This window comes from Sciurus vulgaris (genome assembly GCF_902686455.1).
Source record: "Sciurus vulgaris genome assembly, chromosome: 2".
In the NCBI taxonomy this organism is placed as follows: Eukaryota; Metazoa; Chordata; class Mammalia; order Rodentia; family Sciuridae; genus Sciurus; species Sciurus vulgaris.
Window position 1 is genome coordinate 99,046,866 of NC_136462.1, and position 22,065 is coordinate 99,068,930.

Genomic DNA, 22,065 nt, shown 5'->3' on the forward strand with positions numbered 1-22,065 from the left:
TTACTTTTTTATTTTGAGAAAGGGTCTAAGTAAGTAGCCCAGGTTGACTTCAAAATTGCAATTCTCCTGCCTCAGCCTCCCAAGCAGTTGGGATTACAGGCATCTGCCACTGATCTTTTTCTTATTTCTATTTACTAAGACTTCTTGTGGTTGTGGGGCTAGAGATCCAATCTAGGGCTTTGTATATATGCTAGGCCAGTGTTTTACCATTGATCTAACATGCCCATCAATAAGTTTTTTTTTTTTTTTAAGTTTTTATTTTTTAAAAGTTAATATGTGCATTACAGGAAAAATAAATAAGTTTTTAATAGGTAAGGAGGACAAAATTTTACTTCCTTAATAAATAATGGTAACATAAATAAGAATTTGTATCAAATAAATCAGATTTCATATTTTAGTTAATATTTTCCTGGAGCAAAATTAGATTAAGAAAATATTAGTTACTGGTTAATGAAATTATTTTGAGCAATTGCTTACATGAACGTAGTTTTTAAAAAATAGTAATTTTTTTCATAGTATGTAGTTGAGGCTTCTGAATATCAAAGTTTGAATAAGAATGAAGATAATTTTGCTAAAAAAGCTGTATTTTGGCAAACATTTTGATATTACAAATGAAAATATAGTTGGAATTTTAAAATCGCACTTAATCTGTTGTTCTCTTTATCAAATGTGCCAAATAAATTAGATTCCTTTGAAAAAATCCAAACTTGTTATAAAACAAAGACAAAATTAAGATTAACTCTGACTTGTCAGATAAGTCATTTGCCATACATAAGAGGACTCATAACTGTATTAAGTAGAAAGTGGGGTTGGCTATCAATGGAATTTCTCTATTTTTAATTTACTGAGCAAAAGTTAAATAAAAGCATCTAATGCTAAATTTAGTGCAAACATCAAAGGTCTGATCCATTTTTAAAGACATTAATTTTATCTTTTATTAAGTTGAACTGGTCTTAGAATGAGAGACTAGATTTGTTCACTTTTTTTTTTTAATGTGACAGGATCTTGCTATGATGTCCAGGCTGGTTTCGTACTCCTGGGCTGAAATGATCCTCCTTCCCCAGCCTCCTGAGCAGCTGGAACTACAGGTATGTGTCATCATGCCTAGCTTCTGTTCACATATTTTGTGTATTATTTCACAGAAATGCAAAATTCTGTTGCTTTTCAATCACTTGTCATTTGGAAATTTCTTAGAGAAAATAAAACAGAAAGACAATGTGCACTCCCAGGAAAATGTTCAAGGCCCCACCTGAGATTTTACAAGGAATGAGGAAAAAGATTTTTCCAAGTTGGAAGTTATGGAGTGATTAACTGGTCTAAACTACTCATTTTGTAGATGGGAAAACAGACACAAAAGTACACTTGCACTTTGTATGTTAAAAATTATCCTCTTCCAAGGTTAACAGTTGTTACTTAAGGGAAAAGAAGTGGAAATTAAGGAAAAACAAGATAATAGGGAGGGGAAATTATAAGGGATATTATGCACAGTGAGTCATATATATTAACATATAATTGGGTAAGAAAAATTTTTAAAAAGATGAACAGCAACAAAACTAAATTTCAAAGATCAGAAATACCAAAGTGAAACTAAAAGTTAGTGCAAAATTTTAAGCTACGTCTTCAAAAAAAATGGTGAACCACTACAAACTAGATTTCAGTTTTTGTGTCCTTATAATAACTTCTATATATTATGTTTCTCTATACCTAGAAAAATATTCTAATACACATGCATTCTGAAGTAATTTAGGTTCTTGAGTTTTAAAAAACTTACTATAAAAATATGTTTATATTTATTCCCAAATCATATATTTCTACCTTGGAATGATACGAGGTTCAAATTTTCATTGTTGTTTGCCTTCTTGCGTGGTCTTAAACACTTATTTTTATAGAGGAGATAAAATATATATAATCCTTTAAGAAAAAAATATGGAAACTTGCTTTGACAGTTACTTTGATCTATCATTAGAGTTGAAAGAAATAAATTTCACTAAGGAAAATACAGGGGTGAGTCAAGGTTTTTTTTAGAAAAATATACTGTATATAATACATCTTGGAAATTACACAGACCATATGCTTTTATTTAATGTGAAGGCACAACTTTAACATAATTAAAAGTAAATGCATTTTAATTATGTATGAAATAATTGTCAGTATTAGCTCATAAAAATATATATTTGCAAACACATCATTGAAAATGTTTTAGGATTGTCAATTCAAGAGTTGAATTAAAAAGTCAAACTCTGTAGAAAATCAATAACTCATTATTGCAGGTCCATATAATATTATTATTGGGCAATCTGCTCATCAGTAGTCACTGGGTTTTCTTCATTTGTTGAATAGTCCAGTTGGTCCATCATCTAGGCATAAATAAATAAAATCTGTCAGAACATGAAAACTTTCAATTTACCCCCTATATTCACTAATTCAGCAAAAGGATTCCTAGTTTCCATAAAAGACACAGAGGGTGCCACGGAACTCTGCATTCCTTTGGTAATACTCTTCTGGTTCAACATCCATGCTCCTAAGGAGGTGGTCAGGGTGATAACAAAATTTTCAGAAGCCTAAACATGTGACTCACTGCCAATCTGATAACTGCTGTTTTGGACCTTTCATTATTTCCATTTTGTGATGTGAATACTGCCCTTCATGCAGTGAAACTTTCACCACAAGAGGAAGATATTTCTGATGCATATTCTAGGACATAATTCCACTTTATCTACTTATATAAGTGGAAAATCTAAAACTGACCCCAGATGTCACTGTGAGAATACCTACTGGCTTTGCGACGGTGTAACTTTATGAAACCTTGAACTGATCTTAAGATAATTTAAGAATGATACATGGAATTTTGGAAACACTGTATAACACAAATTTCTACTTCTAAAAGCGAACTTGCAGGCACTTAAAGGTCAAATGATACTTGGAAACAAAATTGAGAAGATGTTTACTATAGACTATATTAAAGGTATTACCTTTATACTTTTCTCAATTGATCTTTTCAGCTCTGCCCATATTCCCATAAAAATTGTTTTATATTTGGGAATAAAGGAAGAAGGAACTGCTTAAACATTTTCAGTCTCTTTTACCCTGTTCTTCAGATAAAACTACTTAAAAACAGAAAAAAAGTATTTACTGTCTTTGGGCTAGAGATGCAACTCAGTAGTATAGTAGAGCACTTACCTGGCATACATAAAGCCCTGGATTTGACCCTCACCACCGGAAACGTTAAAAAAAAAAAAGTATTTGTTTTTTGTGAAGATTCTTGAAGACTTTTAGACTAGTGATTATATTTTAGTTATGCGATGCACTGTTTCTGTAAACGGGTTCAACAAGCTTTGGAACATCGTTTTTTGTAAAAGTAAGAGAAAGAAGGATTCATTGTAAATGGGGTTTTTGGACATGCCAGATAAGCAGAGTATAAGCTGAGGCTTTCAGCTGACAAATGTCTCAACCAATGGAGACAACTTAAAAAGCTCAGAACTTCAATTCTCTGGGTTATATCAAGTCCCCAGTAAGCTCTGTGGTCCTTATTTGCCAAAGATGACCCCTAGATTAACTTAGTTACAAGTTCACAGGAATTATAGGGAAGAAGGAGGAAATGAATAAAAGCCAGGGAATCAGGATGTAGCGCAGTGGAAGAGCACTTGCCTAATATGCATGAGGTCCTGCTTTCCATTCCCAGCATCAGAAAAACAAAAAAATAAATATAATACAATAAAACATTTTGGAATTATAATATCTTAGTTCAGAAATATTGATTTCTCTTACATATTTCCAGGTTCTGTTTAAAAATAAATGAAAACCAAATTAACACAGGTAACATTTATTAAGCAATTCACTATTTGAAATATAAGGTGAAGATGCTGAATAGTTCATTTTATTTAAAAAAATTTTTTTAGTTGTCAATGGACCTTTATTTACTTATACGCGGTGATGAGAACTGAACCCAGTGTCTCACACATGCTAGGCAAGCACTCCACCACTGAGCTTTGACCCTTGTCCATGAACAGTTCACTTTCGTAACAATTTAAATGAGGAAAGAAAAGGAGAAACATGTAAGATAAATATAGGTCCCTTTTCTTCTAATAATCTAAAAGCTCTGGATATAATAGGCTAGAGTTATGGGGGGGACAAAACTGATGCAGCATCGAAAGAATGAATGGTGGTAAAACCCTCCACAAAACCTGTTTGCCCTGACAACCATCTCTAAAAAAATAAGAGCTTCCGTATTCTGTTATAAAATGCTTCTGCTTTCCTAATCCCCAGGTACCTCACCAGAATTAAAATCTAATCACTAAATATAAAAATATGAATTAAAATACTTTTCAAAGTCAACTTATTGAGAAGTAAGCATCTCTATTCCCTATTTATTTTTATTTACTAATTTTTTCAATAAAACCAATGTAGAAACAAACAGCAAAATTGAAGTAAGTTTTTTAAAAAATTATTTATTTTTTAATTTTTTACAGACTGCATTTTGAATGAAGTTTTAATAATACATCAACATAGATAACAAAATTGGCAAAAACGGTATAATTATCATATTTATAAATAGACAATTTATAGTTTGGAAAGGTATCCCCTGAAATTGTGTCAGTTAACTTGGCACTTTCTGATAGCTCTACTTACTTAGAATTGAACCAATCTCCAGAAACAGTCTACCAAAACTCACTGAAGTGAGTAACGAATGGATCCTCAAGCAGAGTCATTCTAAGTATCTCTGTATTCTGACTTTTCAGTTATAGCTTGTGACTTCTAAAAATAAGTAAAGTACTAATGACATTTAACAGAGACAAATTCACTGTTTCTTAGACATCAACGAACTGAAAACTTACTACCTACCCAGAGTAGAACAGCCCACCAGAAGTTACATAAATCTAACTTCACTGATTTAGAACTAGAAACAAAGAAAAATTCCCTAAAATGATTTCACTTAATTGTTCTACATATGTCAAAGTAATTATGACTCTGCCTGATTTTTCTCTCTAAAGAAAAATATATTTATTTATATTAATTAGAACTAAGGCTTTGAGTAAAACTGAACCAAAGGAACTGAGTACTGTAGTCCTTAAAGCACTTTAGAAAAGACTCAAAAGAAATATAGTAATTAGCTTTGGGTATAGAAAAGAATTACAGTTAAGATCTCCAAATTAGCATTATTTTAATGAAAATCCTATAGAAACATTACTTCTTCTGATGTGAGAAATTCACAGAGAAGGCTGACTGTCCTGAGTGTTTTCCACTCCCTCTCTATTCTCACTCACTCTTTTTGAATGCCAACGACATTGCCACATTTCTGTCTGCAGCCAGGTCTGTCTCCTGCCCATCAAACCCATTTATTGAACTAACTATTATTTGTCTTTCTGGTGAGTCCATAGGTACTCAGGAATGTCCAACACTGAACTCATGTCCAGCACTTAATACGTCCAATATCAAATTCATCATCTTCTTCCCCAAACCTGTTCTGTTGTCCTTTCTTTCAGCTCTACTTCCTATGCTTCTCCCCACACTGAATCTATCACCAGACCCCAATAATTATGCCTCCAAATTTCTCTTGATGTTGTTGACTTCACTTTAATGTGGGTTACAAGACCCTACAGACTCTCACCCTTGCTTCCTTCTCCCAATTTCATTTCCTGTAGCTCCCCTAACCTCACTCAACATTATAGCCATCCTAAAACTTCAGTTCCTAGCATGTGCCATAACTTTCTCCCCTCTGAGCCTCAAGATGAATACATGACTCAGCCTTAAAGTTTCAACATAAATTTAACATTCTTTAGGAAGCCTTCCCCAAATTGCTTATGGCCCTGTCCTGAATTCACAAGCATGAATGTCCCATTTCTAGATTCCATATACCTACCATTACCAATAAATTTATCACACTTTATTGTTAGTGTCTATCTGCATTCCTGACTAGACTTCGATTTTCCTTCCTCTCCTCTCCTCTCCTCTCCCCTCCCCTCCCCTCTCCTCTTCTCTTCTTTCTTTCTTTTTTACATTCTCTCTCTGTATCTTGCTCTTTCTTTTTCTTTCTTTCTTACCAGGGATTGAATCCAGGGGCACTTAACCACTGAGCCACATCCTCTCCCTTTTTATTTGTATTTTTTAAATTTTGAAATAGAGTCTCACTAAGTTGCTGAGGCTGACTTTTTGATTTTGTGATTCTCCTGCCTCAGCCTTTGGAGCTGCTGGGATTACAGGCATGTGCCATCACTCCTGGAAAGATTTTGGTTTTTTAGGGGACCATGAGAATAGGCTTGTTTATAACTTACTTATCTCATATCGCCAAATATCTAAAATAGTACCTATCTCACAGATATGCTCAATAAACATTTATTAAATGAAGAAATATAAAACTAATTTAGAATTACATAGCTAGGCCAGATGCAATAGCACCTATAATACCAGTGACTCAGGAGGCTGAGGCAGGAGGATTCCAAGAGGGAGAGCCTGTCTTAAAATAAAAAATAGAAAGGGTTAGGGAATATAACTAAGTGGTAAAGTGCTCTGGGTTCAGTCCCAGGCACTGCCAATGATTTTTCTGTCAATACCAGTGATTCTTTTTTCTAGCACCAGGGAAAAGAAAAAAAAAAAAAAAAAAAAAAAAAAAAAGAGCAGGATATTCTCATGTACATCTATAGTCCCAGCTACTCTGGAGGCTGAAGCAGGAAGATCACGTGAGCCTAGTTCAAGGCCAGCCTGAGCAAAACAGTGAGATCCTGTCTTATAAATAAATAAATAAGTAAGTAAGTAAAGGATAAGACAGTGTTTTGGGAATGTGACATTCAAAGATTAGTAGTAGAATATGTGTTGTAGGATATACTCTTATTTTTTTAAATCTTTATAAAAATAAAAAATCTGCACTTGCCTAATATGTGTGAGATGAGTTCAATCCTTAGTGAATACACAAAAAAAAACTATGTTGTTATCATCTTCATGGAAAAATTAAAAGTTATTTTACTAGTTTAGTCAAGGACCTTGTGACCATAAACTAATTCTGCATAGCTTAATATAAACTGAGACAACATCACTGTGAGATAGGCAACACAAGTATTATTTATCTAAATCTCAACAGAAGTTACAAGATTTACCCAAAAGAATTCTAAACCAGGGATTTTTCCAGTTATAACAGCCTGTGTTAACTATCTCTTGTTAAACAGCAGTACAAATGACATTATAAATCAACCACCAGATGGACATGAACTTTGAACTGTTTTTTTATTGATAGAATTTCAGCCACCCACTCAGAATTTCTCTCATTTTGTTCATGTGACCACTGATACACAGGCATAAGGATGGGCGGAGGAGGGTAGTTTGCTGTGATATGGGAAAGCAGAGGTAACTGCTCCACTAAATCCCTTCACAAAGAGTTCAGTGCCATGGCCCTGACCTCAGTAGACAAGGGTTTCTCAACACTTCTTAATTTCAATGCAAACGGACTCTATTGGAATATCGGGAACATTTAGGAAAAGAAGAAAGGGGTTTAACTTCCATAAAGAAAAAAACTCAAACATAATATTCTGGTGTCAAGATTTTCTTTGCTCTAGGAATTTTAAAGAAAGACCAATCTTGACCCATTTAAACCAGAAATGAGTGCCCTATCAAGGTTAGACAGACATATTTGCATATGGCTTATGTTGGTCTCAAATTCATTACTCATTTTAAATGTAGTTTCATCTTTCATGAAATATACTTTCATAAGGAAATGGGACACCACATCCAGTGTTGTCAGGACAGAGTCATAGGCAATCTGGGGAAGGCTTCCTAAAGAATGTTAAATTTATGTTGAAACTTTAAGGCTGAGTCATGTATTCATCTTGAGGCTCAGAGGGAAGAAAGTTATGGCACATGCTAGGAACTGAAGTTTTAGGATGGCTATAATGTTGAGTGAGGTTAGGGGAGCTACAGGAAATGAAATTGGGAGAAGGAAGCAAGGGTGAGAGTCTGTAGGGTCTTGTAACCCACATTAAAGTGAAGTCAACAACATCAAGAGAAATTTGGAGGCATAATTATTGGGGTCTGGTGATAGATTCAGTGTGGGGAGAAGCATAGGAAGTAGAGCTGAAAGAAAGGACAACAGAACAGGTTTGGGGAAGAAGATGATGAATTTGATATTGGACGTGTTAAGTGCTGGACATGAGTTCAGTGTTGGACATTCCTGAGTACCTATGGACTCACCAGAAAGAGACAAATAATAGTTAGTTCAATAAATGGGTTTGATGGGCAGGAGACAGACCTGGCTGCAGACAGAAATGTGGCAATGTCGTTGGCATTCAAAAAGAGTGAGTGAGAATAGAGAGGGAGTGGAAAACACTCAGGACAGTACTGTGACCAAGACATTTCTCCTATGAGGGGAACTAATCTGATTAACTGTGAGGTGAAAGAAGACAAGGAAGACAACATGGGAAAATTTTGTTTAGGGCTGACACATAATCTTTGTTCAATTTATAATTTGAACTTGGGGCTATTAGTAAGATCAACGTCTACTATCTTATAGAATTTTGCATGTTTCCTCTTATTTTCATCATTGACCATCTTGTTTTCTTTGATGCCCTCCCATGGTTTGATAGTAGTTTTGTCTTGAGCCATTAGGTTTTTGGCATTAGATTGCAATGGAAGGTAAGAACTGATGTTGCAGCAGGTAAATATTGAATAAAGGGGTAGTAGTGGAAAATACTTAGGACATCCTAACAGATCTAAGGTAACTTTTTGTTACATAATAGCACATACATATACATATTTTCTTCCAGTCAAACTCAGTGAATTGTTAAGTATAAGCACATACCTGGTAGCTGCTACCTTTCCAGAATTTTTTCATTTCCTTACGTCTCCAAGCAACAATTGAGGCAGTAATAAGTGTGCAAGGTACTAAATAGAGAAGAGCAGGTTGCCCCTTCTTCATCAGTGTGAGAACAACAAATGTAAGTATCATACCAACAGCATAGGCTACAAGAAGAATACGAAGCATCAGTCATTTCTACTTGCTACCAAAGGTGGAGTTTTCCTCCCCCATTATAGTTTCTCAGATATTTCTGAGGACACTTTTGTAATATGACTTCCTATCATAATTTCACTCTTTTTCTAGACAGTAGTTAGGAGAGACAGTCTATAAAGTTTTTGGAAAATTTGAAATTGGAAAAAGATAAGAATTTAAGAAAGTATCGATAGTCTATCATTAAGAATGTTGAGTTGTTTTACATTTTAGATAACTCAATCTATACCTATAGGTAGTAAAGGATGATTTGAAAAAAATCTTCCTAATACTATATTCATACTTCGTAGGCTTCTTCAATAAGCATATACCAAACATCATGTGAACTTTTCATAATGATTCAGGGTTTCCTTAAGAACAAAGGATCTCAGATTATTACTTGAAGGACCTTTGCAGACAGTTTAGTTACTCTTTCAAAAATGAGGATATGAAGGATTAAAGAAGTGGAGTAGGTTGCTCAGATTTACACAGACTTGATAAAGGCTCCTATAATCTGTCTATTCTTTGAGTGTTCTTTAGTCTGTCATGCTGATTAGTACTGAAATCTAACCCATTAATGCTTTTAATAGTATCATAATTAATGACTGCAGACTGACTTTCTTATTTTTCTTCATCTCCCTAACTTAGGTGTTCTTTTTTGTTGCCAGGGTACCAATTCTCAGCAACATCCTTCTCTAGTATTAATATACATTTTTAATTTATTGAATTTAAATTCCACTGTAGACTTGAAAATCTTGTTAGAACAGCATCTAAATGGCTCTGGTACAGACCACTTACTTGAGCACAAAATGCTTTGGTGTGTGAACTTTAAGATACCCATTAACAGGTTCACTGTTCCAGGTGAGATACTACTGTGTCATAAATTAAAATGAAACTCACATACTTTTTTTTTTAAATCTAGTAATATAGAGTTTACTGACTATTTATGTGCCAGCTATTTTAATAAGCATTTTATATAAAACCTAACCTTTTCTTTTACATCTAATTTTCTTTTTAAGTCTCCAAAATCTTGTGATATAAACTGTAAAGTATAATTATCTGTTTTTTAAAAAAATACTTTTTTAGTTGTCAATGGACCTTTATTTTATTTATTTATATGTGGTGCTGAGAATCAAACCCAGTGCCTCACACATGCTAGGCAAGCACTCTGCCACTGAGCCACAACCCCAGTCCTAATTATCCCTTTTTAATAGAAAAATATAACTTAATAATTTATGGCAAATAATTAGAAGTTGGAACTCCTAAGTTTTAGACCTTTGTCTTTGCTTCAGGAAACACAATTCAATATAATAAAAAGAAGAAATATAATTTACCAATTGTGGAAGAAATATAGTATATAGAAGAAGAACCAGTCTGAACATCAAATCGTCTACAGTATGCAATCAATAGGCCTAAAATACAAAAACAAAAACAAACACTACATTATTTCTTTAAAACAACAACAGTGATACAAATTTAATTGTTATCTATGGGAACAATATCAGTCTATATTTCACTTTCCTTTATGCATTATGAGATCATTAAAAACTACCTTGAGTTCTAACAGAGTGGGAGAATATCTTTGCCACTCACTCATACTTTAGATAGAGTGCTAATTTCCAGAATCTATAAAGAACTCAAAAAACTCTACACCAAGAATACAAATAATCCAATCAACAAATGGGCTAAGGAAATGAACAGACACTTCACAGAAGAAGATGTACAAGCAATCAACAGATATATGAAAAAATGTTCAACATCTCTAGTAATAAGAGAAATGCAAATCAAAACTGCCCTAAGATTTCATCTCACCCCAATTAGAATGGCCATTATCAAGAACACAAGCAACAATAGGTGTTGGCGAGGATGTGGGGAAAAAGGTACACTCATACATTGCTGGTGGGGTTGCAAATTAGTGCAGCCACTCTGGAAAGCAGTATGGAGATTCCTCAGAAAGCTTGGAATGGAACCACCATTTGACCCAGCTATCGCACTCCTTGGCCTACACCCAAATGACTTAAAATCAGCATACTACAGAGACACAACCACATCAATGTTCATTGCTGCTCAATTCACCATAGCCAGATTGTGGAACCAACCTAGATGCCCTTCAATTGATGAATGGATAAAGAAACTATGGCATATATATATACAATGGAATATTACTCTGCCATAAAGAATGATAAAATTATGGCATTTGCAGGCAAATGGATGAAATTGGAGAATATCATGCTAAGTGAGATAAGCCAATCTCAAAAAACTAAAGGACAAATGATCTTGCTGATAAGTGGATGAGGACATATAATGGGGGATAGGAGGGGTTAGCGTTAGGGTTAGGGTTAGGTTTAGGGTTAGGGATAAGGAGGGTGGTAAGAACGGAGGAAGGATGGACTGTATAGAGGGAAAAGAGGGGTGGGAGGGGTGGGGGGGAAGGAAAAAAATAACAGAATGAATCAAACAACATTGCCCTATGTAAATTTATGATTTTTAATAAAAAAAAACTACCTTGAATTCTAGAAAAGTGTGATACACTGATTTCCAAAATTTAATGCTATATTTAAATAAGATTCCCTAAATCATCAGTGTTTAAAAACATGAATTTTTATCAATTGTTCAACCTTTCATGTTATAGAGAAAAAATTTTAAATGTTTCACTAATAGTATATTGAACAGACAAGTGTGATTACATAAAACTAAAAAGCTTCTGTATAGCCACGGAAACAATCAAGAGTGAAAATACAACCTATGAAGTGGGAATACTGCAAATCATACGTGTGATAAGAGGTTGATCCAAAATACATGTGATACTCCAACAACTCAATAATAAGAAAACAACTCAATTTTAAAACAGACAAAGGAAGCCAGGTGTGGTTGCACATGCCTATAGTTCCCGCTATTTGGGAGGGTAAAGCAGTAGGATCACTTGAGTCCAGGAGTTTGAAGCCAACCTAGGCAATACAGAGAGACTGTCTCAAAACAAAACAAAACAAAACAAAACAAAAAAAAAGGCAAAGGATCTAAGTAGACATTTCTCAAAAGAAGACATACATGACTAACAGGTAGATGAAAAAATGTTCAAAATCACTGATCATCAGAGAAATACAAATCAAAACCACAATAAGATATTACCACACAACTTAAAGTGGCTAATATAAAAAACTGAAAAGATAACAAGTGTTGGACAAGATGTAGAGAAAAGGGAACTGCACACTGTTGGAGGGAATATAAATTAGTATGGCCATTATAAAAATGATACGGATGTTCCTCAAATAATTAAAAACAGAATTACCGTATGATCTAGCAATTCCATTACATGGTGTATAGTCAAAGGAAATGAAATCATTATGTGAGGAGACATGTGCATTCCCATATTCACTGCAGCATTATTTACAATACCCAAGATCTAAAATCAATCTAAATGTACATTAGTGAATGAATAAAGAAAATATGGTTCAGAGATAAAATTAAATATTATAAACCTTTTAAAGAGAAAGAAATTCTGTCATTTGTGACAACTGGAGGATGTTGTTAGGCAACCTAAGCCAGGCACAGGACAAACACTGCATGATCTCACTTGCAAGTTGAATCTAAAATATTTGAACTTAGCTGGGTGTTGTGGCACATGTCTGTAATCCCAGTGGCTCAGGAGGCTGAGGTAGGAGGATCACAAGTTCAAAGCTAGCCTCAGTAATTTAGCAATGCCCTAAGCAACTGAGTGAGGCCCTGTCTCAAAATAAAAAATAAAAAGGGCTAGAGATGTGGTTCAGTGCCCCAGGTTAAACCCCTGGTTACCCACCCCTCCCCCCACAAAAAAAAAAAAAAAAGCCAACGACCAAAATAACGTTGAATTCACAGAAGTAGAGAGTAAAATGTAGTTATCAGGGGCTGGGAAGAGTTAGGTGGTTGGGGAGATATTGCTTAAAGTTTAAATATTTCACTTAAATTGGAGGAATAAATCTAAGAGGTTCATTGTACAACGTGGTAATGACATGGTAATAACACTGTTATATTCTTGAAAACTGCTGAGAGTAGACTTCAAAGGTTTTCATTACAAAAAATCAGTAGGTGATGCTGTATGATTTCAAGAAAGTGGACAAAATAAAACTAGTAATAATCTAAAAAAATCAGTATGTGAAGTAATGCATATATGTGCACTAGCTTGATTTAGTTATCTATAAGGTATACATATTTCAAAACATGCACACAATAAATATATACATATTTTGCTAATTTAAATAATATGCATATAAGTATGTTTAAAAATGTATTAAAAAGGCATCAAGGAAGGCAGTTTCACTGGAATCAAAAAAGTCTCCTTCCTGGTAGCATAAAATGATTTGGAGTTTTAATATGAAAAATTCAATAATGAAATACAAGCTCTCATTTTTAAACATGGAAATATGCAGAAATGATTTAGTCAATCCCATTTCTTATAAGAAATTTGTTGAACCCCTCCAAAGAAGAAATCTCAGACTGTATTCATTAAATAAATATTTTATAAAACAATAGGAAAGACAGTTAACCACCTAAAAATCATAGATTAACTGGACCATCTTTATGGTTGCTTGAATTAATTAGCTTTGTTATATTGCATAACTAATAAAACAAGTTCTCTCTTATCATTATTACATTTGCTGTTTACATGTTTCCATGGGTTAAAAAAAAAATCACAACCCTCCTCCCAAATTAGAATTTAGCTCTTAAGATTAAATCATGTGCTGTCAATAACTCTGCTCTTTGGGGACATATTTCTGTTTAAGACCTTTGACATTTACTGGAAGAATGTAATATTTATATACTATTTTTACCAATTCTATGCCAAGGTTTACACATAAAATGTTATAACACTTAGTGTGACACTTGTAAAATGATGTACCTAAAAAATCAGGTTTAAAGATACTATAAAATTATTCAATAGTATGCTTTCCCTACCTTATAGATAATATGAATGGAGATTCACTGAACTAAGTTGCTATACTGGACTCTGTCATGCCAACTCATAAGGCATTACTGCTAGCTTTTATCTCCTACCTGCTCCCCACGCCCACACATATGGTTTTACTAGATAAACAGAAGGGCTTTTGCAAAAGAAAGGCAGTAATCTTCACTCATCCACAAGTAGTTTGTACATAAGAAGACTGGAAGAAAAGTGAGGAAGGATGAACTCTCAGCTGATAGATAAATACTATCAATTACTTCTAAACTATATTATTTTTTATGAACATAATATCAAGATTTTATTGTCTTCATAATAAAACAAGAGATGAATCTTAGACCTGGATCACAGGCCCTTTCCTACTTCACAATGTTATATCACTTAATAGCATTCTGTTAGATCCACAGATGGGCTCAACACACTCAAGTGTCATCACAATCTTGGCACTTTTAGCCCTTCAGAAAACTGGCCATTCTGCTTCCAGTCCTAATACTGCTGGTACCTGGGCAGAGAATTCTTGCCCTTCTTATACTGTATTACTTAGTGGGACTGGTACTTGTCATAGTTCTTATACAAGTTTATCAAGTTTTAGGGATGTTCACCATGTTTGTAGGAGCAGCTATTGGCACAGAAAGCTGAACTATATCATAACTTGTCTGGGGTTAAGTTTATTCAATAAGTAATCCAAGAAGAACAATAAGGCACATTTCCAATAGCTGTCTGGATAAGGTGATTTATGAGTTCCCTAAAAAAAACCTTTCTTTTTATGTTATAAAGCCATAAAAGGTGGTGTTCTGTTGTCTTTCCTCTTGAACATGACTTTGTGTAGTATCCCTAAATCACTTCGCAAAACATAACTATTACTAAAAATTACAAGTAATAGAAAGTGAATGTTTGGCACTGTTACATCCAACTTCTAAAAAGGGTCAGGAAATATACTCTATTGTGGAAGAACGTTAATCTAATCCTTGATGCTTGCTTTAAGATACTTTTGAGCCATGGGAGATCTTACTTGGTTATTACCATTTGAGCTTTATCTTCTATCCCTCAAAATGTTTTTTTCCTACCTTTGTCACTGAGTGTAGCTCTAGCAACAGCCAAAAATATTTAATATGGAATAGGTAACTTTTAAAAGACACTGTACATGTGATGATTTTTAATCATTGGTATATTTTTACTAAAATTATTATAATCACTTACCTGGTACAATAATGTCTCCAAAACCCAATATTGAAACAGGCATGAAGCATACATGCATTACTGAGAAATAAATCAGCTTTGGTACCCTGATGACTACTGGTAACTGTGGAAAAAAAAAAAAAAGAAGGAAGGAAGGGAGGGAGGTGAGGGAAGGAGGGAAAAAAGGAGGGAAGGGAGGGAGAAAAGAAAAGAAAACGGAAGAAAGGAAGGAAGGAAAACCACCAATAAACCTCTTCCCAATCTTTCAGAAAGGGAAGAACTGACATTAGAATAAAGACATTTTAAAACTGACATTAAAAAAAAACACTTGAAATCAGAGGACATAAACCAGGCACATATATGTATATATAAATATATATATGTATGTATAGATATATGCATATATGTATATATACGTATGTGCCTATGCATACATATATATGTGTGTAACAAACTCTGCACGTATAGAAAAATTGAAAAATATAAATTTGTAGTTTTGGGAAAATGAAATCCAATACATGTAGGATTAGCAATATTAATCCACTATCCCCACATCTAACTTTTTTCTTTTTACCAAGAATAGGACTCAGAACTTGAAATTTTTTTTTTTTTTTTTTTTTTTTTTGCCAATCTGGATTTTTATTTTCCCCCAAAGAAGAGCATTGTCTCAGAGGGTATGATTTAAAGTCCAATGAACATATCTGAAATACAGTCCTTACTTTCTCATGGGGAGCTGAGGGTTGAGCAGTGGCTTCCACAAAGTTTCCATCATTCTAGGATGAAACCCAAGTCAATAGGTATTTAATAATATAGAATAACTAAGAAAAGGGCTATATTTTGTGAGAAATAAGTTTTATAATACCTTAACATGCATACATGACCAATGAATTACACAGGAAGGCAAAAATTAACTGAATACACACACATTCACTAGACAGGCGTTTCTATTTAATTGCCATCCCTACCTTTTCAGTATTTCCAAAAGGTCCAGCTGCAAGTTCAACCATAATGCTCTCACCATTCTAAAGAGAAGGAAGATGAAAGAAGTTTAAAGAGAACAATCTGCCATTATTCAAGAATGACTTAAGCCCCATGGTATATGGCTGAATGTAAAGTAATTGAAGATGGGCTGTAGACTGCTTTTTTCCTAAAATACAGTCTCTGCAAACAGCAAAAAGTGAAGCAATCACAAACAAAAATCACATTATTATACTTTATTAGAGCTCAATAATTTCCAGAAATTGAAATTAGGCACAGATTATTCAAGAGTACCATGAGCTCTGAATTACGCTGACATATTAATATCTAAAATTTGCAATGTGTTATAAATTTCAAGTATTTTAATCTTTTAATATATAATATACTGCGTTCTTACTAATTTTCAGCAATATCAGTACAGAAGGTCATCCTAAGATATTTTAATTTTAGCTTTGTAACAAACAGACAACCTTATGTGAATAAATAAGACATTTGGTTTTCTGGCTATTCACAATAACAAAACAATGAAGGCAAACGTGAAAAGACCCAACTCCACAGAACCTGAGGAGTTTCTCCAGCCTGACTGCTGTCTAATTTCAGTGCTGCATGTTATGTTCCAATCAAAACATTTACCTTAGCTGAATTTCCCTCCCTGTATCTGACTAAAGTCTTTTTACGTAGTTTGTGTGAGCAGTTCATTTAAAAGTTTTCTTCTGATAGCCAGGTTTATTGTGGAGAGGGGAAACATTTTGAAGTAGTAGGTTAGATTAAATAAAATTCTCACTTTCTGTTTCATATTAAGTAAATGCATCAGCTAAACTGGTAGAAGGAAGATAAACAAATGTTGAATTTTAGGAAAATGTGATTGATTAATGTTTTCCATGTGGGTGGGGTACACAGAAGAAATCCATTGGAATATTTTCAAAAGGACCTCACTGATACCTGAGCCAAGCAGAAAGATAAAATTCCCGGCTACAGAAATCGTTTCCATGTGCTAAGCTTTAGGTCACAGAAGTGTTAAGTCACAGAGGTTTAGAAAAATAAATACTAAATATAGTTTCTTAAATTTCCAGGTTTTGATCAAATTCCCAGATGAAGAGTTCATTTTGGTTATGATCCAGTTGTTATTTAAGACATTTAATTGAAGATTATCATGGGCATCCTCTCTACATTCAAAGACGTAAGGAAGTACTATTTGTGAATACTATAGTAAGTATGCTGGTGGAAGAAGAAACAATAAGGCTCATATGGCTATATTCCTACAGTCAGCTGCCCTGCCAACTCACTAGGAAGTCCAGTAATACATGGGTCAAGAACATGTTTAGAATACCCGATATTTAATCCTTTAAATTTGCAGTCAAAACTATAGAAATAAATGAATAATTATCTGATTTTCATTTTGAGTTACCTGATCAAGTAATGTCTATAGCCTTAAGAAAAACAAATCAGACTGAGAAGAAAGAGTTAATGTAAATCTACAACAGTGAATTTCAAAGAGCACTTCAGTTTTTTTTTCCCAATGTATCAGATTGCTAGAAATCACATTTCTAATCAGTGGGAACTAAGATGAAAAAAAGAACATGAAATTTTTTTTAAGCACATAAGAAAGAAGGCTAAAAGACACCTTTATGATTATCCTACACCTTCACATTTTCTGAAACCTTGTATGCATAGGGAACTGAAATCATTTACTAGCAGACATGTTTGACATTCATAAAGTGACATTAGGGTTAATGGGAAAATTATTTTTAAAAAGTTTAGTTACAGTTTCTAGCAATAAGCCACTGTGTAATATATTATGGGTCATATACTATGGACTATCAGCTGACTTATAGGAATGGCTTTGTAGAGAGAATGCTACAATTTCATGACAAGATCTCTGATGGGAGTATCCTACAAAAACATTTTTTTAAACCAAGTAAATTTACATAAACCAAGATAGCTTGAGATAGACCTAAAGAAATGTTTTAATAAATCATCAATTTTAGATATCATCCTTAAAACCAGTTCTATGCTTTTTTTAGGTTATTATTGCTCAATGATGTCAATGAATCAAATGGCTCATCAATAAGGTATGGAAAGGTGCTAGTAAAGCAGTTTGGGTAGTGATAATTTAAGACAGTTAACTATTATTTGTGACCGAGTTGAAATTTTAGCTCCCCAACAGGGCGCATGTTTGTCTTTATGCCATCAAAGCAAATATTAGAAGTGCAGATTTTTATAGTGATGTCATGGATGGAAGAATCTAAAAAAACTGATACAGAACCAGTAGGGCCTGGGGGTATAGCTCAGTGGTAGAGTGCTTGCCTAGTATGTGCAAGGCCTTGGGCTCCATCCCCCGTACTGCAAACAACAACAACCAACCACCACCACCTGATGGGAAGAAAAGATGTATATATCAAATTCAAAATATGTAAGAGTGACAAAGGAGAAAGGGATGATGTAGAAAATAAAATGGGAGAAGTTAGGAAAACTAAATAATAAATTATAACATATTCATGAGACAGGAAAAGGGTCAAAGTAGTGTAATTGGAAAAATAAATGGACTACTATACTTTACCCAATACTTCTTATTTTATTGAGAGTTAGTGGCAAAGCTGAGAATATATGACCTATGAGCTGCCAGTATGGCAGCCAGTCTGAGAGAAGGGACAAATGGACAGAACCTAAAAGGAAGTTTGTGCCATGGGTCTAATTCCTCCTGAAGTCAACTCTACCCTGGCCACTACACACACACCTGGATACATGGGACCTTTTTAGGCTTAGGTTGGGTTCTGTCAGTTCCAACCAAAAGAATTCTACTGATGTAGATGGTGGGATGGAAAGCTAGAAAGACTTCCTCACATAATGAATTAAGAAACTGAGGAAGAAAGGACTAAGTCACTTACCCAGGATTGCAAGGTTACAGAGTTACAGAGTTACACTCTAGGTTTTTAGGCTTCCAGTGCACTGCTTTCCTAGTCTAGTCTCAAACTAGGACTTTGGAAATGAAAGTAGCAATGACACATTTCTTTCCTTCCTTCCCCTCTTCCTTCGTCCTTCCACCCCTTTTTCCCACTCTCCCTTACTTCCCTCCCTCCCTCCCTTCCTTTCTCCAGTCTTTCTTCCCTCCTTATTGTCTGTACTGCCTACAGTAGACATTTACTAACTTATAGTAAAAAAATTTATTTTTAAAAGCAAGAAAAAATACAAACATTCTCATTTTTACATCAGAAGACATTCATTATCTAACATAATGAATGAATGAATTCATTTGTTCATTCATTCATTATATTAGATAAATGCCAATTTTTAGTGAGAATTTTCTAAAAAGAATAGGAACTAAGTGGAAAACATCTGTAAAATCAATAATCTATAAACAGATTTAAGATTCTCATTTTTTAACATGTTTCTTCATGGATTAAAAAATGATCATACCTTTGTGATGAATGGTGTTATGAAAACAAAAAATACATCATAGAGGAGGAGAAGGCCTAGAAGTATCACACATGACTGTTGAGGAAAGAAATAAATTTAAAGGTCAAGTTTCCCATATCTACATTAAGAGATCAAATTACTTTGCAAACAAAATTAAGCACGTGAATGCATTTCAATACTGTTTTTAAAGGTATATTACAGTTAATAATGTGAGTAGTTTTGTTCTACAATCCACATTAAAATCCTTTTCTTCTCTATTGCATTTGTTTAAAAAAATCACTGAATCAAAGAAATGCTTTCCTGTGACATTTAGTCTGGTAAAGATTTTATGCATTGGGCACATTAGATGCATGACTGTTTTAGCTAGCAAATCAGTGGCTGCCTTTGCCTGGGGGTTAGGATTAATTTCAAAAGGGCATGATAAAGCCTTTTAAAGAGATGAGAGAAATGTTCTGTACCTTCACTGGGATGGTGATTATAAAGTTATACATTGGTAAAATTTCAACAAACAGTATACTAAAGATGGGTGTATTTACTATATGAAAATAATACCTTAATAAAGTTTTGAAAAGAAAAAATATTTTAACTAGCAAAGTAGTATTCTTTACCTTGAAATTGGGTAACTTCAGTGTTTTAATTAAATTCAGACAGAAAGCAATCCCCAAAATATCCTGTAGAATCCAAGCCCACCTAGAATCAAAAAATATTGCCTTATTGTTTTAGCCTGCTATTTTTAGATGAAACTTTTCAAAGAAACAGATCACTAAAGTAATACTACTCAATAGCTATGGTTTGACTGCTTGATTATTAAACACCTAATATGACAGCAACAAAAACCCTGCTTATCCTTCCCATTTAGTAATTCACTATCCTGGCAGAAAAATGAACACTGTTATACTAAGAAAAAGTTGAGAGGCTACTTCAGGAGAATGTATATAAATCTTTGAACTTTTACATACGTCTATTTCTAGAAAGGTAGCTGTTGACTAAGGACACTGGTGTTAATATACATTCAAACAGCCTGAACACAAAGGAAGCGAGAGCTATGTAACTTACTCTATCAGAAACTAATATATGTATTTATCAATTGATAATCATACATGAAGCTGCCTAAAAATTGTCTGAACATTGTTTTCCAAATTTTAAAACATTAAATCTTTTAGGTCATCATTACGTTTATGAGAATGACAGATGCCTTCTATTCCCTCTTCTCTCTGCAAATGAACAAGTATCTTGTACATCCTGTTCTTTCTAACACGAAAGGTAAGATAACATACATATTCATTTGTACTTTGCTCTTCTCTCTTAAAAATATATCCTGGAAATCACTGTATGTCATTTCATAGAAACCTTCAGTCTTTAGAATTATATTACACTCCATTGTATAGCTTATACCACAATTAAGTATATATTTGAAGTCTAGGTATTTAAACCATAATTCACATTTCCTTCTCTATATAAACTCAAATCGTTAGTATAAGATCTGCTCATTAAAAAGTAGCTTGTTGCCAGGGGCTCAGGAGGCTGAGGCAGAAGGATGGTGAGTTCAAAGCCAACCTCAGCAACTTAGCAAGGCCCTAAGCAACTGGGTGAGACCCTGCCTCTAAAAAAATATAAAAAAGGGCTGGGGATGTGGCTAGTGATTAAGTGCCCCTGGGTTCAATCCCTGGTACCAGGAAAAAAAAAAAATGCAGCTTGTTTCACCACATGTTTTGGGATAAAAGTAAAAAAAATTCCATAATAATCATAATGAATAAGTATTAGGGCAGTTACAAAATAATCCATCCTTAAATCTAAAATCCAAAACACCAAGTATTCATACCTATCTTCATTTCGAAAAACAGCCCAAACAACAGCTACTGCTATGCATAGTCCAGAGAGAAAAATAAGTCTCACTTCAATGGTTTTGCCACGACAAGTAATCCTAAAATACAGATTGAAATATTTTAGTTTATGCTACAGATGAAGTACAATGTTCACTTGGTATAAAAAGTATCAAACATTAACTAATCACTAGAAGTGACTGAAACGGCAATTCAGAAGCCTTGAAACAAACGAGACATAATAATCAGTGCAATAGAACTTTCTGTGGTGATGGAAATGTTCCATACCTGTGCCATCCACATGTGACTACCAAATCCTTGAAATGTATGAGACTCGGGAACTAAATTTTAAGTTTTAAAAAATTTTATATAACTTTCATTAATTTAATTTAACCATAAACAGTGATAGATCCAACATATATTGGACTACACAATTTAAAACAACACTCTTTTCCTTGTATAATATTAAAATTACAAATAATAACATAAAAGCATTTGGCATGAGAGATACGTACATGCATTGTCCACATGGTATCTTATGAATTAGTGCAGCAAGACAGTTGTACAGACTCATTGCTGATGCTATGCAGAAAATTGCTATCATAACATAAACTAGAAAAAAAACAAGATACTAAATTATGTGACAGAAGGAAATATAATAAAATATACAAGCAATATTAATTATTTACCTTTCTTTATTGGATCACCATACTTTCAATCTAGTGAATACATTATTATATGAATTAGTTACTAAACGGAAT

The 22,065-nt window shown here is 33.8% G+C and overlaps 1 protein-coding gene across 2 annotated transcripts in view; it reads right to left on the reverse strand.

Moving 5' to 3' along the window:
- Nucleotides 1-904: 904 nt before the first annotated feature.
- SPPL2A (signal peptide peptidase like 2A) overlaps nt 905-22,065 on the reverse strand; it is a 43,408-nt gene continuing 22,247 nt past the window's right edge. Inside the window, exons 7-16 of one of the 2 annotated variants that reach the window (XM_079129959.1) lie at nt 21,820-21,916; nt 21,304-21,405; nt 20,090-20,171; nt 19,482-19,556; nt 16,052-16,108; nt 15,806-15,859; nt 15,108-15,210; nt 10,306-10,383; nt 8,786-8,946; nt 905-2,357 (exon numbers count right to left, since the gene is read on the reverse strand). In XM_079129959.1, the coding sequence (XP_078986085.1) occupies nt 2,286-2,357; nt 8,786-8,946; nt 10,306-10,383; nt 15,108-15,210; nt 15,806-15,859; nt 16,052-16,108; nt 19,482-19,556; nt 20,090-20,171; nt 21,304-21,405; nt 21,820-21,916 (881 nt within the window). In that variant the 3' untranslated portion in view covers nt 905-2,285. The remainder of the gene's footprint in view (nt 2,358-8,785; nt 8,947-10,305; nt 10,384-15,107; nt 15,211-15,805; nt 15,860-16,051; nt 16,109-19,481; nt 19,557-20,089; nt 20,172-21,303; nt 21,406-21,819; nt 21,917-22,065) is intronic. The other variant, XM_079129960.1, reaches the window with a different exon arrangement.